The sequence below is a fragment of the Apium graveolens genome, chromosome 9, assembly GCF_009905375.1.
Source record: "Apium graveolens cultivar Ventura chromosome 9, ASM990537v1, whole genome shotgun sequence".
NCBI lineage: Eukaryota > Viridiplantae > Streptophyta > Magnoliopsida > Apiales > Apiaceae > Apium > Apium graveolens.
The window spans coordinates 12,523,746-12,540,733 of NC_133655.1; the positions used below are offsets into that span (position 1 = coordinate 12,523,746).

Here is a 16,988-nt window from a genome sequence, read left to right on the forward strand (position 1 = left end):
TGGAGAAGAACCAATACACAAGATATATTTAATACATGAGGAAATACCTATAATAAATTCCACAAAAAGATGCAGAAGAACAGAAAACGAAACAGTCTCTCAGACTATGAACAGTGCACTTGGACAACAAACATATATGAAAGAGTAAAATACTACATAAAGAAATGTTCATGGATTGTTTGAGTGAGGGAAAGGGATAGATGGGATGTGCATGTCCTTTGGTAGAGTTGGGAGTACCGGCTTGGGAAGCTCGGGAACTTCAGGCAGATGAGGTAGCTCAGGGAAATGTGGCAGCTCAGGAAAATGTGGCAGTTCTGGCTTAGGAAAATTTGGTAACTCGGGTTTTGACAGAGTTGGGACATGGGGCAATGGTGGCAGTTCCACCTTCGGCATTTGTGGGAGTTCAGATTTCGGAAGTTCAGGTTTTGGAAGTTCAACTTTTGGCAATGATGGAAGCTCAGGTTTCGGAAGCTCAGGCAAGGTTGTCTCCAAAAGTTGGCGAGCCCCTACAAACACTTTAGTACTAAACAAGGATGTCAATGAGACAACTAAGAGCAGCAAGAGAGTTGATGAATGATATGCACTAGCCATATCTTGGGTCGATACAGTAGAAGTTGATAATTAGAAATAGATTGTTTTAAGCTTGGTTGAGGATGTCCTCCTATAAGTTCAGTCAGGCTTATATATACTGATGATGCTCAAGATAAGTTGTAACTTCATTACACTAAAGTATGGTTTGGTGGGAAAATTTGTACATCTGTAGTTCACCTGCTCCTCCAAATTTATATCCAAATGGCTTCTTTTCATTGATTTGTCAACAGCAAAAATTTCCCACCAACTTATGAATAAAATGTACTATCCACAAACATAGATAAACGCACATACGAAAAACTACAGCATTAAGGGTGGAGAAACATGTTTTTTGCAGGGATCGTAAATACCTTAAATTGCAGTAGTCCATCCAGAGCTTCACAAGTAAGTAATCAACTTGAACTCCTATCATCATACAGAGCTTTACAAGTAAGGAAGCTTCCCCTGCCTCAATGGATCCGATAGGGCTAAAAAGTTTTAAAGCATTCACTTGAAAATCTGTTCCATATCAAGCAGATCTTATATTACTTGAAAAAGAAATGCTTATATATCTGAAACCTACATGAATTCATTTTTCATTTACCCTACGTAAAAAACAACATCAATTTAAATTTACAAATTATAAAAAGAGAGTGTATTAGGTCCTGCAACTGAACACTAGATTCTGTAGAACAAATATCTTGCATTTTGTTGTACATTACATGCATTATTATAATTATACAATTTTATTAGTAACTTCAGTATAACATAGTATTTTATACTGTGTTTGACAATATATGTGACATCACAAGCTTCCCTTTGAATTAAGTGTTCTTCTACGAAATTCGCGTGATACTAATATAAGCAGAACCCATCCACTATACTGCTCAATCATGCAAAATTTATATTACAAAATGAATGCAGTGCTTATGTGTTCGACTGCAGAACGCCAAAACTGCTTTACAGAACACTATGTTAGGCTGCTAATCGAAGGTACTGTAATGCAAGACACTGTGTTCTGGTTCTATAAACGTGTTCTATGGCGGAACCTAGGACTACTACATATGCAAGATGGTACTATTCCTATTACATAACTGAGGAGGACCATTTACGTTTTAATATCAAGGTTAACACCATTCTCTCTTGTTTGCCCAGTTTATTTCAATAACTGTAGGTTTCAGGTCTGGAACCTTTTCCCATGCACAAGCTTGTTTAAATGATAATCTCATAAATGATGTCTTTCGACAAAAAAAAATGTAGAATTCAGGTGTTGGCATAGAGTTCAATTGCAGAACCTATAAACTTATATGAATAATTTGAAGTCGGAGTTTAAGTGTAGGACTAAAGTTCAATTGCAGAACCCTAGTTTAATCATTTGTTTAGGGTATTGTAGTCCTAAACTGGCAATTAAACCCCACATCCACACACATAAACTAGAGTTGTTGCAGATGAACTACTTTTTTTTGACAGAGTGCAAATGAACTTTAGCATCATACACAAACAATCAGTAACAATAAAAAAAATAAAGGGTTTAAGACTTGCCATTTGAATTGTTCTAGTGTCCAAAAACTGAAAACAAAACAAGAGGAAGTACCTAAAGAATCATTGTTTTGGTAGCTAACACTTCCAAGTATATCTTTTACGAATATCATCTATCGGTTGTCCAATATAAAATTAAAAGAAAGTGCATCTCACAACACTAACATATATTTCAGTTAATATAACATGTACACAGTTAATAAACATGCAAGTTTAGACAATGTACATGCCTGACAAGTGACACCTATGGAGCTAGTTTACACTAAACCTGGTATACAAAGTTAACACTTTAGTAGGAAGATTATATGTAATAACTCTGAAGCATATACATTTATTTATTAAATTCATTTTTCATTTTTGTGTACTTTATAACTTATTATTTCCGTCTGATAGATGTTTCCTACTACTATTACCAACCTTTCCTATGCAACATGTATAATAAAAAGCATCATAAATTTCCATATAAGGCTGAAGAAGAACCAATACACAAAATATATTTGATACATTAGGAAATACATATAATAAACTCCACAAACAGATACAGAGGAACAGAATACGAAACAGTGTCACAGACTCTGAACATCGAATTTGGACAACAAATTTATATGAAAGTACTGTAAAATACTACATAAAGAAATGTTCATGGATTGCTTGAGTGAGGAAAAGGGATGGATGGGATGTGCATGTCCTTTGGTAGAGTTGGGAGTACGGGCTTGGGAAGCTCAGGAACTTTAGGCAGATGAGGTAGCTCAGGGAAATGTGGCAGTTCTGGCTTTGGAATATTTGGTAACTCGGGTTTTGACAGAGTTGGGACATGGGGCAATGGTGGCAGTTCCACCTTCGGCATTTGTGGGAGTTCAGGTTTTGGAAGTTCAACTTTTGGCAGTGATGGGAGCTCAGGTTTCGGGAGCTCCGGCAAAGTTGTCTCCAAAAGGTGGCGAGCCTCTACATAAACTTCAGTGCTAAACATAGATGTCAGTGAGACAACTAAGAGCAGCAAGAGAGTTGATGAATAATATGCATTAGCCATATTTTGGGTACAGTACAAATTGATATTTGAAACAAATTGTTTTTAGCTTGGTTGACGATGTTCTGCTACTAGTTGTGTTAGGCTTATATATACTGATTCTTGAGGGAAGTTACAACTTCATTACACTAAAGTATGGTTTGGTGGGAAGATTTGCACATTTGTAGTTAACCTGCATCTCCAACTTTATATCCAAATGGCTTCTTGTCATTAATTGACAGCAAGGACTGTCCACCAATTTATGAATAAATGTACTATCCACGAACACAGATAAACGCACATATGAAAACTACAGCATTTAGGGTGGAAAAATATGTTTTTTGCAGGGATCGTAAATACCTTAATTAGCACTGTAGCACCAGAGCTTTACAAGCAAGTAATCGATTTGAACTCCTACCATTGAAGAAGCTTTCACTGCCTCAATGGGTCCGATAGTAAAAAAAAGTTTCGAAGTATCTACTTGAACTCTCTCCCCAACCCCCATTCTGTTAGTCAAGTAGATGTCTATGAAATCCTGTTCCATATCAAGCAGATCTAATGTTACTTTAAAGAGAAAAGTAAATATATGTGAAACCTTTGGAACATACATATACACCACTTGTAAAACAAGATAAAATAGCTTAGATATTTGGAACTGATAGAAGAAATCATATTTACTAGCGCCTCCATGGCCAATCAAGAGTTACAACAGTAGTCAATTGTGTAGAATTAGTGTTATGTACATAATTTACAACTAACAGGAAGCAATTACAACAATGATGCAATAATATTATTCAGCTCCAAAATTCCCTGTTGCTGATCAGGTATCGACCACTACCATTCTTGGTGCTATTACTTTGGTATTCAAGTTGCCATTTTTCAAATGTACAATTGACAAAATCATAGTATCCGCCATGAAGAGAAAGCACCCCTCTAGACACCCTTTCTCCTATCCATGGGTAAGCCAGCAAATTTGACAGGGAATGGTTGATTGATACCTAGACGAACCAAAAAAGGCATTAAAAAAACTTATTATTAACTAAAAAAAAACATCATGCAAGTGCCTCATGCTTTATAAGTATGTAATACATTCTACACCAAAAATAAGAATAAGAAGATGATAATTTTCCGGGGTACTTCAATTAAAGGTCAATAAATCCAAGTGCACTGTGCTCATAGGATATCAAAAATAGTAAGTAACATGTATTACATTATGAATTGCTCATTTACGGAGCATACACGTCAGCAGGTATTAAGGCAGGAGTCAAATTACTAGATTCAGTTTCAGCTTGCCACAATTATGCATAATGAAATTGAGAAGCCTAAGTTGTTTGATATACAGGACCAGTTTGTGAAGCATCATCATTTGTGTTAGAAGTGTTTCTGTATTAAGTCGCTCAAAACAATAATATGTATCTTAAAGCAGATGGGGATAACTGGCCATGAGATACTAGTACCTATGTATCTAAACCATATTTGGAATGTGATAATTATTAGCTTGGAATTGGATACTGAAAAAAGAACTTGCCCAAGGTTATTCCGGATGCAGGTGCAAATAACTTGATTTGTATTTTTTGCCCCTTACAATAAAAAAGCAGGCCTACTCTACGCTTAACCTCTATGCATTAGATTCTTTAAACAGAATGCCAATCAAGCATAGTTACAGCATAAGTAAATACCTTCTCACAATGTTTGCACTGCTGGTCGAAGCTGAGATCTGAAGCAGCAGCCTTTGTGCTTAACTTCGCATTCTTCCCGGTTATTACCCAGCTATTAGTGAAACTACTGGAATAGATTAAACATTAAATATTTTCAAAACTTTATCAAAGGGTATTATCTTCTTTACAATTGCAGAAGTAGGGACACTAAATCAACTAGCAATTTACAATGCAGTAACCAAACCTTGAATCGGCTTGATCTGGCATGCTCATTAGGGCATTTATGCCTGCACAGCAGCTGTGGCCAACTACTAGTATATTTTCAACCTATTAAAGGTTGCATGGCAGAGATCAATGTCTCTAAATAAAATGGAGCGTGTAAAATAAACTCAGAGCCATAGGTTTCTTAAAAAGATGTTAAAACTTACTTCTAAAGTATTTATTGAAAACTCAAGAGCAGCCTTTGTTTCTGAAGGTCCATTCTGCATATAAAAAGAACATGCATGCTCAATTTACAATATAGAAAGACATTCTTCATTTATATGTTAATAAACCATATACTATCTCAAACTAAGGATAATTAAAGTGTTACTCAAACAACACCTCAAACGGAGGTACCAAATTGGCCACATTGCGAACCACAAAGGCTTCTCCAGGTTGAAATCCTAATATGTTGGAGGGGCAAACCCTTGAATCTGCGCAAGCAATCACAAGGAACTGTTCTTGATGTATTAGTAAATCTCAATTTCAAGTATAGAAACACTGGCTTCTTAAGGGAAGACATAGAAGATGATTTCACTACTAGTGAAGTACAAATTTTTCCTATACTTGCAAATGTAGATATTATAAAGAAGTGGAAACTATTATCACCTTTGGGGTCTGAACTTTGGCAAGATTTTGATAGTGTTCCGAGTTTGCCCTAACAGGAAACAACAGTTTATAAAGTTGTGCACTAATTTAACTAAACTTGATTAAAAAACCTATAACACAGGTTTGTGTTTCTTACAAGTACTTGTGTTTCTTGAAACTCAGAAATCGATGCTTCATTTCGTTAAACAGATCATTCTCATTCTGAGTTCCAACTGTGCTTGTCTGTTGGTTGATTGTAGGTTCTTGAAGCAGTACTCTGGCCAATCTTGAGGGCTTTATTCCTAATGCTGGTTCACTTCTGCTAACATAAAGGCATACATCGCCAAAACCATTATAAGTAAATAATTGACCAAGTAAGATATTTTAATAATAATAATTTAATAGTAATAAAAGCACTACTTGACGTCATTCCGAATATTTTCTCGTTTTCAGTTATTTATATATGTATTTTGCAAAGCAATCACATATAACGTTTTTATCTCCTATATCGGATAACTTGGTGCTCCATCAATAATTTAAACTGAATATTTGCAACTGGAAGGTATTAGGCTATTTGTGTATTCCATTGAAACAACCATGGGTTCAACTACCAATTGTTCACTATACTCACTCGGAAGTGTTGTGTAAATACCGGAAACTAAACTAGACTTGCTCAAAAGTTGAAAGAATGAAATCAACATTTCAGATAAGAAAAGAAACCCAACATCTAAGACCATATTCAGGTACTCAAATTGCTAAAACTGATCATAAGCTCTTTTACACTTATGGTCCATATGATTTAAAGTAATAAATTTGGTAAATGAGAATGAAATGAAATTCTAACTATTTTGTTGGTAATGATTCATAATATTCATTTCTTCCTCCATTGCATTCATATAAATCAAGAATTGAAGCCAATCCTGGAAATTTGAAAATAAATGCTAATTCTTACATCCTGCTTATTTTACTTACAAACCTCACTGTTGAAATTTTGCAGTCTCTTGTTTTGTTCAAAAACAGATTAAAACAAGAACAGTAATCACAAACACTGGATCTTATTAGACAAAACACATAATAACAAAAAAAGATATCAAATAATGATCAAAAGTAAAAGTATATAGAAAGACCCACTTGGTATTATTCGGCAATCTCAAATGGGTGTGCTCCCTTTCCAAGAATTTCAGCTGGGGCTCAACAATTTGCTAAGAGACACATACCAGACAAAAAAATCAAGAATTTTTATGTATACAAAACAATCCACACAGACCACAGAGAGAGGGAAAGAGAGGGAGAGAGAGGGGGAGAGGGAGAGAGAGGGAGGGGGAGGGGGAGAGGGAGGGGGAGGGGGAGAGGGAGCGAGAGAGAGAGAGAGAGAGAGAGAGAGAGAGAGATTACTGGTGAAGATGCAACAGAAGCTGAAGCTCTAGGGAACATGAAGAAACTGTTACCACGTTTTCTGAAACCCAGAAATCTGTACTTCATATTTTGTTTTGCACAACAGTAATGTACTTTTGATATTTTGAGTGTGTAATAAAGAATCTAGTTTTATGATACACACTTCTGGAAAATAACACCAATGGCAACTTAGATACGTGTACATGTAGTCTAATTATGCTACCATTATTATTACATTCACGTCACTTAGCCTGCACATTCGTTATCAAGATTGGTACCGGTACTTGTAACTTTTTGGGTTTTCTTGTCGGAATTCCAAGAGTTTTGTTCAAATTTGGACGGAACTCTCTCCAACTCCAATAATTTGATATAAATTTCGGTCTAAATCTTAAAATGTTTATCTAATTATTTCAAGGTCTTATAATAATAAATATATTATTTTTGTATGATGTAAGATATAATCTTTATATTTTATTATTATTATTAATTACTTGTTTTATTTTAAAATTGTTAATAAATGAATAATAAAATTCTAATTAAACTTCAAATATATATGAAAAATAGTAATTAATAATTACGGACAATATTTTGACTATCTTGGAAAAAGTCGATTTAATTTGTCGGACTAAATTAATAATTTAGTTCTCATCGCATTTTCATTTATGTTTTGTTTCAAATTAAGTTTTATGTGTTGTAATCTTTATTTTAATGTTTGAATGTATTTGTAATTTGAATTCAAGAAATGCAATGATATTTATTTAATTATGTTTAAATATTTTTTAATTTAAATTATTATTTAAATAAATAATAATAATATCCTAATATCGGTTAATTGCATTTATAAATACCCGAAATCAAAACTTTATGTAATAAACTAAAAGAAATATATTAAAAACTATTATTTTAATCTCGATCCAAATTTGGACCGAGATTTAGGCCATTATTGGGTGAATTAGGACCGAAATCGGTCCAAATTTGGACCTTTAGGTCACTCTTGGGGTTGGCCTTAGCATGTAAGGTCATCTCCAAAAGTGGCCTCTTGGCCTAAATTTGGACCGATTTCGGTCCAAATCTACCCAACTGTGTGGTTTATTGCCCCGTTCCAATTTAGGCCGGTGAATAGTGCCAACCTAAATTTAGACCGACACTATTCACCGGCCTAAATCTTTTTAATAATAAAATATTATCTTTTTATGTTTTATATATTAGTTAATTTGTTAATTGAATGTTATTATATATATATTAAGTAGTTTTTAATTTTCACTTATATAAATAATAGTTATTTAACAAAAAATATATTAAACACCATGAATTGTTTTAATTCAAATTAATAAGACATTAAAAATAAAATAAAAAAACTCATATTACCTTTCGAGATGCATTAATCGAGCATTTGTGTGAACAATATACTAATTCGGAGTAGTTTAATATTTGTTGTTTTTCTTTTAGTTAATTATATATAATATTAATTTTTCTTCACTTTTCTTTTTTAAGTGTAATGTTTTTCTAATTTAATAAAATTTATTAAGTTTGAAATTAAAATGATCTTATTCATTCCGCGTCCAATTGAATTAATAGATATGTGAATTAATATCAACACATTAAAATAACAATATATTAATAGTTGAAACCAAATACATTATATTAAATACTAATATTCATAATAATAGTGATTCTGTTTGGTCAATTAAACTGAGTTGAGGAGCATGGCATTTCCGTGTCTTGATTTACTTGTCTTGTGACACATGGATAATGCCATAATGGACTCGTGTGTGCTTTAATCAGGATAAGTCTACTTCCTTCATATTTTCCAAGAAAATGGGGCTAAGATAAGTATGTTGACTGTAACATTACACACACAATAATGCTAACAGATGTACTTGCCAGCCCCATCTTCATAGACATCTACTACCACATCCTTCCTCATTGAGGTTTTCCACTTTCTTAAGCTAAGCTATTTTACCTATGAAACAATATTACAATTTACAGTCTAGTTTACAAAATTTCAATAACTGGAACCAGATAATCGCATCAAATCAAATTTAACCGCAAAACATGGTTCACTTTTCCGTTTCATCAGTTTACGATGAATACTAGACACCTCTTTCCTAATCGAATACTAAACGCTCTTCATGTGCATATAACTCATAACTATATCAGCAACTACTTTATGATCAGGGATACTCAAGGAGCAAGTCGTTATCCAGAACTTTAAACTTCTAAAAATGTACCCAACGATTTTTGTTGGCCAGGGCTTTGTACATCTTCTCAAAACTAGTACCGAGACAAATCTATCATAAACTATAACTTGTATGTACAGGAAAGAATAGCACCAATGCAAAGCGATGATCAAAGTAAAAAAAACAAGATTTCTGGTAATTTTAAGGCTCGGCCATAGCTGTAGTATTTTCATCAAGCAATGGTGTAGTTTTTGATTTATCATTTGTGATGTCTGTATGCTCGCTATCTTCATTAAATCTGTCCACACCGTGAAGGAAGATCCCTGTTATAATTGCAAAAGATTGTGAGAATTTATCGCCACTTGAACTGGAGATTGTAGATGAAGGAATCTCAAGAAACAAAATAAGGCAAATCTTTAACAAAAAAATATTGTATAACTTTCAAATAATTCTTAGCTTTATAAGATTCCATTTTTTTTAAATAGAGGTCTACAGGGAGATGGCCGATCATCATTTGTATAAAGGATCAATGAGTTGTGTGGCCACTAACTTCTCAAGTCTTACTCATTCTGAGATGAGCAAACGGTGGAAGGACGGAACATAATCACTTTCCTTGCTCCATTATAGTTTCGTACATAAATAAGATAATTATTGTTAAGGATAAATTATGTCACTTTCTGGAAAAGTACTGCACTATGCATACAACAACGCATTATAAATAAAATATGAGAAATCCGAAAATAATTCTGACTTTACCTATAAACCATATTGCAGAAGCTAGAAAGAATATAGACGTTAAGATCAGAGCAGTTTTTCTCCAGTCCTTAATTTGATCCTGCAGTGTGCTCAAAAAGAGTGTATTACTTTCTTGAGAGGTGCACCAGGAGGTTTACCATATGAACATGTATATAGTCAGTAACAACCGCACAAATCTGAATATCCATCTGTTAATTTCCAATTCTTTTCATAAACCAGTGACAAGATGCTATTATAAAAAATTATAGTTTTTCCAAGTTCTTCGTTCCCACCTCCCAAATGATTTTCAGCAACCTCTCCATAATAAGCACAGATAATGGAGTACAGCTTAAAGAAAAAAGCATTGTAGAATAATTATTATAGCAACATTAAAGAGTACAAACCTGCAGTATACCAACAAGTGGAGAGGAAGGAACATCGCCAAATATGTGAATTGAGACAGTAGACATAGCCATAGATAACGGTCTTACACTTGGCTTAACACAATGAAGACATACATAATTTACTGGGCCCTGCATTCAAATAAAAAAATGTGAACATGAGTCGCATACCAAGGAATTTTTCTAATAAGTTAACAGCACAAGAAAATTATTAAAAAAATACATTTAATTAAACAGTACAATCAATCTGAAAACCAGAGCAGAAAACTGATTTTCCTGAATCAACCACTAGTAGAAGTATGCAATAGCTCCGACCAAAATGTCATTGGGATTAAATAGACCACCCTGACAAAGATAACTATCCATTCATATATATACCTGCGTGGCAAAAACCAGGAGTTCTCCTATTGCAAAGAGAACAAGAAAGCCATACATGTTCTTCAAACAAAAGGCGAGAAAGCAAAATATTGCCCCAAAGAATGTTGCCGTTGAGAGAAGCTGCAAGAACAGTTTGATGTTATTAAACATAGTTTCCTGATGATTGAGATCATGTGACAATCTATTGTAATATAAAAACAACTGAAAATGCAAAGTAGCCTTATAAATGTAATGCAAGCTTCTACCTTAAATGCATTGGAAATAGTAGCAGTCATAAGATCCAAAATTAAACCTCCAGCTAGTGTTCCTACTATACCACAAACAATTGTGATCCCTCCAAATATTGTATCAGCATCTTTCTGAAAATAATTAAGTTAACGTGAGTGCAGAGGTAAAAATGCTTTCATCTAGGTTTTATCAGCATTGAAAGCTTTGTATGTGCAAAGATTCAACTAAGAGATGAAGATAAATAAATAGTAGAAAAATATGTATGATTATATAACTACTTGGCAGAAATATGTAAGATTAAATAACTATTTGGCCTTATTATTCTTTGTTAGAATACTTTTTCCCCAATTACCATATCCTATCATTAGTAAGGAACTCACCATATGATAGATGTTATAACCAGCCTTGGGTCCCCAATATGTATATGCACCAATAACGAAATTGTATGCTATGTAACCTACAAAAATTCGACAATACAAGGAAACACAGGATATCAGTACGAGACATCATTGAGTACAAACATCCACAACAGTTACAGAAAGATGAGAAATAGTTTAGAAACACGAATTTACAAGGTCAAGGGATGTACCAAGAACATTCACAACATAGACCTTATCAAGCAAAAGCACTTTCATATCTCTCAAAAACCTCGGCGATTGATTTACACCTCCGCATTTAAAACTGCAAGACAAATAACTCCCTTAAGCACAAATTTCATTCTTGTAACTTACAGCAAATGAATAAAGCACCGGAGTTCTAGATTTTAAGAAAAAATGTGGGATGGAAGAAAAGAATACAGAAATCAGCAACATGCAGTACATGCTGCAAAGGCCTTACAAGCCTCACCTTCTAGGTCTCCTTGAGGTTTGATCATCTAAACCATCCTTTACAGATGCTCCGCCATTGGAAACACCTATTACATACCAATTATCCATTATATAAATAAACAATATCTTAACTCTGAAGAAATGGAGATGATGGTAAAAAGGATGACATGGTGTTGTTTATATATATTAAGGACAAAGGATTAAAAAAATGCATCAACTTCTCAGGCTGGAATTCACCAACTCCTAGTCCAACTCGCACCATGCACTTCAGAATTGGTGATAATATGTTAAAAATCGAGTGGGTATTGCTCTAGATATATGATCATAGCAAATAAAGGATTTATTTTGGCCATAAACTATACGTTTCTTTCTAGTTCAGGAAATCTCTAATCCTTTTTATCCATTCTTGTTCAGATTCTCTGTCAGACAGTCAATTATCATGCCAAGCAACTCGGGCATAAATAAGGATAACCCGTAAATATCTTTCATACTGATACAATTTACAAGGTACCACATATAATGACTTTACTTTTCATTAAACAACATCTTGCACATCATATTCAATAATTTAAACATGATTCCAATCATGGACTAAGCACTTTAAGTTCCATGTGATCAATAAATTTCTTAAAGCAGAACCTAACTTGATGTTGATATAAGAATACGACAGTTTTAGCAGACAGTTTTTGTTTAATCTTTCAAGGTGATATTCTATAATGATTTTTCACATTCATAAAAACGACCAAGTTTTACAATCAAGATAACCAAAATTCTTTCAAATGATTAATACAATTTTCATGCAACATTCATTTATGCAACAATGAAGGCAACATGCTTGTATTCTGTTACCCAAACTTAATATATTGTAGAGCACATCACACACGAAGTTATCTTAAACACTTCTATATTATTCAATGAATTGGTTAAAAATAAAGGATGAGTCATTAAGCTGAAATTTATACTGTATTTTTCTCGAAAACATACATGCAGTAGCTCCAACCTCTGAGGCAATGGCCTCTGCAGAATTCAAAGCTTTTCCCGATTCAGAAGAAAAACCTGTGACCGCAAAAGGTTAGGACCTAGAACCAAGAAACAGGACCACAAAAAAAAGTATAATTAACTACACACATACCTTTCATCTGTATTGGTTTCATCACAAAACCTAAAATAGCGAATGGAAGCATCAAAATTGCCTCCCCCCAGAATGCCCAATGCCAGGTCAAATGATTGCCAACCTATTGGGGAAAAATCGGATAATTATTTACAATTTTTTTTGCTAACTATAATTTTTACTATTTTAATCTACTAACACAATATCAAACTTGGCCACAGAAAAGATACAAGCCATGTAGAAAAAGGGTGAAGACGAGAAAAAGAAGAGCAATATATTGATTTATATGCACCAACAAAAATATTTACTTACCAACCCTCCATACACATATCCAAGTGCCACTCCAGATGGTATACACATGTAGAATATTCCCAACCATGTTGTTTTCTATCATAGAAAAGAAGATATTAGGTTAGAATGACAAATTTACCTACTTATTAGAATTATTAATGACACAAACTGTTTTTGCCTATTCTCGTATAGTTCTCGCTTGAGAATTAAAAATAAGAAAACCAAACTATATGGAAATTGTTTCGGTTCCCAATATTGCAGCATCGCCTATTATGGCTTTTGTTATTACAAAAGTTGTCAACAAATCAGACAAAACAATGAAAGCAGACCTGAGAAACTGGGGCATTATCATCAATAAAAGGAGCTGCAAGACTTATGAAAGAGGCCTCACCAACACCAACTAGCCTGATTTAATGAAGTAATTAGTAATGACCTCTGGGGAATGAAAATTAAAATGTAACAAAATAACCTCGATCCCGAAGCCTTCGGAGTATATTTTTGATAGAAAAAATCTTACATGCGGCACACTGCAATAGTCCAGAAATTAACTGAAAAACCACATCCAGCAGTAGCAATAGTCCAGACTGTCAATCCAACTCCAATAAGCCTAAATGGATTAACCCTGCACAACTCATGAAATAAGCAACATCAATTCATTGACTCAAGCTCTGTTTCATCTGGTTGGTATATGCAAATTTATTGCTAACTAAGAACAACTGAAGAAGAATGCTGTAATATAATGAAAATGAGGCAATCTCAAAAAACTTCTTGAGAACTTGTAGCCTCGTAGACTCAATATGACCAAAAATAGTTAGTAAGTAATGCGGTCATAATGAGTTCATTGCAGATTCAAGTAACAGCGTTCACTCAATTTTGTAAGGGGAAGAAAATTTACATATAGAAATTGATAAATGGGAAATCAGATCATTACCTGTGTGCTAAGGATGCAAATATTGGAGATGCCACTAGAAGTCCAACCATGAACGCAGATGATATAACGCCATCCTCAAAATTGGTCAATTCAAAATCACCTCTGCATGTCATATGATTATTGAATAAAATTAAAGCAATTCAATTACAAATACTTAGTGTAAAGAATGTATATCTCATGGAATTAATTTTTTTTACTTCATATATGGCTTAGGAGGTTGAAATAAAACACCCATGCTGGAGTGCTGGACAAATGTATATATTTAATGTGTGATTATAGGTATCACCCTCAATAATAACACAACAAGCTATGTGTTATAGGCAAATTTTAAGCTTTTTTAACAGAAGATTCGCTATGTGTTATTGGCAAATTTTAAGCTTTTTTTAACATAAGATTTCAGCTTGATTCACGTTAACATATTACATATGCCTGTTACTGTTATTGCTTTCTAATACACACATATGTGGCAAAAACATGGAAGAATCCAAGAAAAATAGCAATCACGGTATGGAATAAAGCACAGAAACATCTAACTATATAGCTGTGCTTGATATTTGTCTTTTTATTCTTTATAATATCTTTGATTAGCAAAAAAACATTAAAACTAAATAGCAGGCCTTAAGAATAACTTACTGAATTCCACTACCCGATGAACAAGTACCACCCTTCGTGCAAGTTTTTCTATTCCCATTCACTCCATTGCTGGCTATTGCTCCCCGATCCACATAATTTATCAAGTTAATCACGCAAAAAATCATAAGTAACCTGAAAACATAACAATCACAAACAATAAAAACCTTAGCTTTTCCTGACTAAATGTACTAAATTTGCAACTGCTTTAACCATTAACCTATATTATAACTGTTCAGAACACACATTGATCAATTCATCATAATCAGAAAAATAATAATGAACAAAATACCAAAACATGGTCAACTATCAGTCCACTACTTTCACATCAAACAAAAAAAAAGGAAGAATGCCATCAAGTTCACATCTTTTCTTCAAAAAACACAATCTTGTATCTATTCTTCTAAAACTAAAAAAACCCAATTTGTAACTGAGTAAAGTTTTCAACTTTATGATGACGCAGATGAAAAAGAACACATAAAACACATCAAAATCCAAAATTTTCATTAAAAATCAAGAAAAAAAAAGACAGTACCTTTTTGGGGTAAACCAAGAAGCCTCTGAAGATGATATAAAAATTGAATCTTTACACATATCTGCTGTATCAACAGGCACAACTACAGAGTTCTTGGCTTCCTCATTTGCTTGTGGAACCACTTCTCCCATTTATAAACAATTATATTGTATGTATCTGTAAGTATTTCAAGAAAATGGTGGGTGAGATTATGAGGGTTATATAGAATAGAATTTATGAATTGGGATCACATGCTATATATAGTAATTATTAGTACTTGTAAAATGTAAGTTGAGAAAGTTTATGTTATTTGAGTGGGATAGTGGAGATAGTATGTGAAGTGTTTGAGTTTGAGTAAAATGTCAATTTCATAGTACATGTATATCAAGAAAAAATATATTTTTTTAGTTATTACATGAATATATTTTTATTATATTTATTAGTTTTGAGGGAAGTACTTTGTTTTATCATTAACCTGGTCAGGATAATTTAGATGCAATTCTATATATTTTAGAATTTTAAATAATGTAATTTTAATATCTAAGAAAAATAATATAAATATAAAAAAATTGTAAAGATATTAGAAAATTTTAATTTACTATACGACTATTATTTTATGAATTAATCGCCAAAATATCACACATCAACCTTTTCACTTTGAAATGCGGGATCCAGTAATAGTAATCGAGGAACACGGATCCCATGATAAAAAATTTCCTTTTTTATTATTAAATTTTTTTTAAAATATATGAAAGTGTCTCTTTAAAATTTAGAAATAAAAAGATATTTTTTCAGAATTTATCTGATATCCCCTAAATAAAAATTTATCTGTCCACTCCTGATCGTAAGTGAATTTTTCTTAAAACGGGGCATTTCAGTTAAAACAAGATATTTTTGTAATGCGCAACATTTGTTAGTATGAATATTTTAAATGCGAATTAGCTGGTAACGGGTTTTCTAATATGTGCCTTGTGTGCCCTGGGTTTTCTAATATGTGCCTTGTGTGCCCAAGGGCACACAATAAGAAACAACTCTCATGAGTTTCGTGCATTTTGATTGATTTTCAAATCATACAGGTGTAAACCCACGGTCTCACGTAATAGCCTGCAAATTACGTAAACCAAGATAAACCGCGTTTAAGCGACAGATTCTGACTCAGGAGGCATAATCATAAATTATCCTCTGGAATTCGAACATGTGAGAAAAAGGATAGTTATCCTCTGTTTAACAAACTGAGCCAACCCTTACGCGTTATAAATGATGTTTCCTCTCTCCCTCTCATTTGTTCACACTTTACTTTTTGGGACCTTCCAATTTTTTACATTTCAAATTTTTTCAAAAAAATAGTAAAGTTTTTATAATTTTAAAAATAACTACATCTATTACTTCTCTCCACTATACTTACTTTATACATATAATATTAATCGCTTCAACTATTTTTTTCACTTTTTTAACTTTTTTCCACTACCTTATCATTTTTCTTAAATTTCGTGCACAACCCAAATGTAAACATCTGGGAGGAGGACGGAGGGAGTAACTTTCATCAAAATAATACCCTGTATGTTTTCTTTTATATGTCGTTTGACTTTCTTGCACACAATTCTAAGTCCTTTGACCGCATAGATAAAATAAAATTTTTTAAAATTTTCTTTTTCTAAATTAAAGTTTTAGTTATATATTTTTAGATACATCATATCAAATATATGAGATAATTAAATAAATGATCATTTTAAAAAAATAATAGA

The 16,988-nt window shown here is 33.0% G+C and overlaps 2 protein-coding genes across 5 annotated transcripts; both read right to left on the reverse strand.

The window, feature by feature from the left end:
* On the reverse strand, window positions 1-7,262 carry LOC141683615 (beta carbonic anhydrase 5, chloroplastic-like). 4 transcript variants are annotated; one of them, XR_012560371.1, is made up of 10 exons: window positions 7,018-7,262; window positions 6,754-6,824; window positions 5,780-5,944; window positions 5,644-5,692; window positions 5,377-5,490; window positions 5,202-5,255; window positions 5,018-5,100; window positions 4,795-4,897; window positions 3,476-4,113; window positions 1-1,089 (listed from the first exon to the last, which is right to left on the reverse strand). XR_012560371.1 is itself a non-coding variant. In XM_074488349.1 (9 exons), the coding sequence occupies exons 1-9, from the start codon at window positions 7,102-7,104 to the stop codon at window positions 3,910-3,912; spliced, it is 933 nt and encodes a 310-aa protein (XP_074344450.1). In that variant the 5' UTR covers window positions 7,105-7,259; the 3' UTR covers window positions 2,546-3,909. The 4 variants fall into 4 exon arrangements, 1 of the variants encoding a protein (XP_074344450.1); XR_012560369.1 differs by having other exon boundaries at window positions 4,795-4,900; window positions 7,018-7,259; XR_012560370.1 differs by having other exon boundaries at window positions 4,795-4,900; window positions 5,780-5,941; window positions 7,018-7,254.
* A 1,764-nt stretch (window positions 7,263-9,026) lies between these two features.
* Window positions 9,027-15,578, reverse strand: LOC141687359 (putative sphingolipid transporter spinster homolog 2). Its single transcript, XM_074492601.1, has 16 exons — window positions 15,265-15,578; window positions 14,733-14,864; window positions 14,100-14,201; window positions 13,686-13,790; window positions 13,498-13,573; window positions 13,190-13,264; window positions 12,899-13,001; window positions 12,751-12,822; window positions 11,786-11,852; window positions 11,529-11,620; window positions 11,320-11,396; window positions 10,957-11,070; window positions 10,712-10,831; window positions 10,337-10,465; window positions 9,954-10,032; window positions 9,027-9,520 (listed from the first exon to the last, which is right to left on the reverse strand). Exons 1-16 carry the CDS (start codon window positions 15,393-15,395, stop codon window positions 9,399-9,401), a joined length of 1,596 nt encoding a protein of 531 aa, XP_074348702.1. The 5' UTR covers window positions 15,396-15,578; the 3' UTR covers window positions 9,027-9,398.
* Between the last annotated feature and the right edge of the window lie 1,410 nt (window positions 15,579-16,988).

What these genes read in the sequence shown, in the direction of transcription:
- LOC141683615 (XM_074488349.1), bottom strand. Translation starts at nt 7,104, where the DNA reads ATGAAGTACAGATTTCTGGGTTTCAGAAAACGTGGTAACAGTTTCTTC. An exon ending in AGATTGCCGAATAATACCAA is followed by an intron (nt 5,945 to 6,753) that starts GTGGGTCTTTCT and finishes CCTTTATGTTAG; the next exon opens with CAGAAGTGAACCAGCATTAG. An exon ending in TTCAAGAAACACAAGTACTT is followed by an intron (nt 5,693 to 5,779) that starts GTAAGAAACACA and finishes GTTTCCTGTTAG; the next exon opens with GGCAAACTCGGAACACTATC.
- LOC141687359 (XM_074492601.1), bottom strand. Translation starts at nt 15,395, where the DNA reads ATGGGAGAAGTGGTTCCACAAGCAAATGAGGAAGCCAAGAACTCTGTA. An exon ending in TCATCGGGTAGTGGAATTCA is followed by an intron (nt 14,202 to 14,732) that starts GTAAGTTATTCT and finishes TATGACATGCAG; the next exon opens with AGGTGATTTTGAATTGACCA. An exon ending in GTTATAACATCTATCATATG is followed by an intron (nt 11,071 to 11,319) that starts GTGAGTTCCTTA and finishes AATTATTTTCAG; the next exon opens with AAAGATGCTGATACAATATT.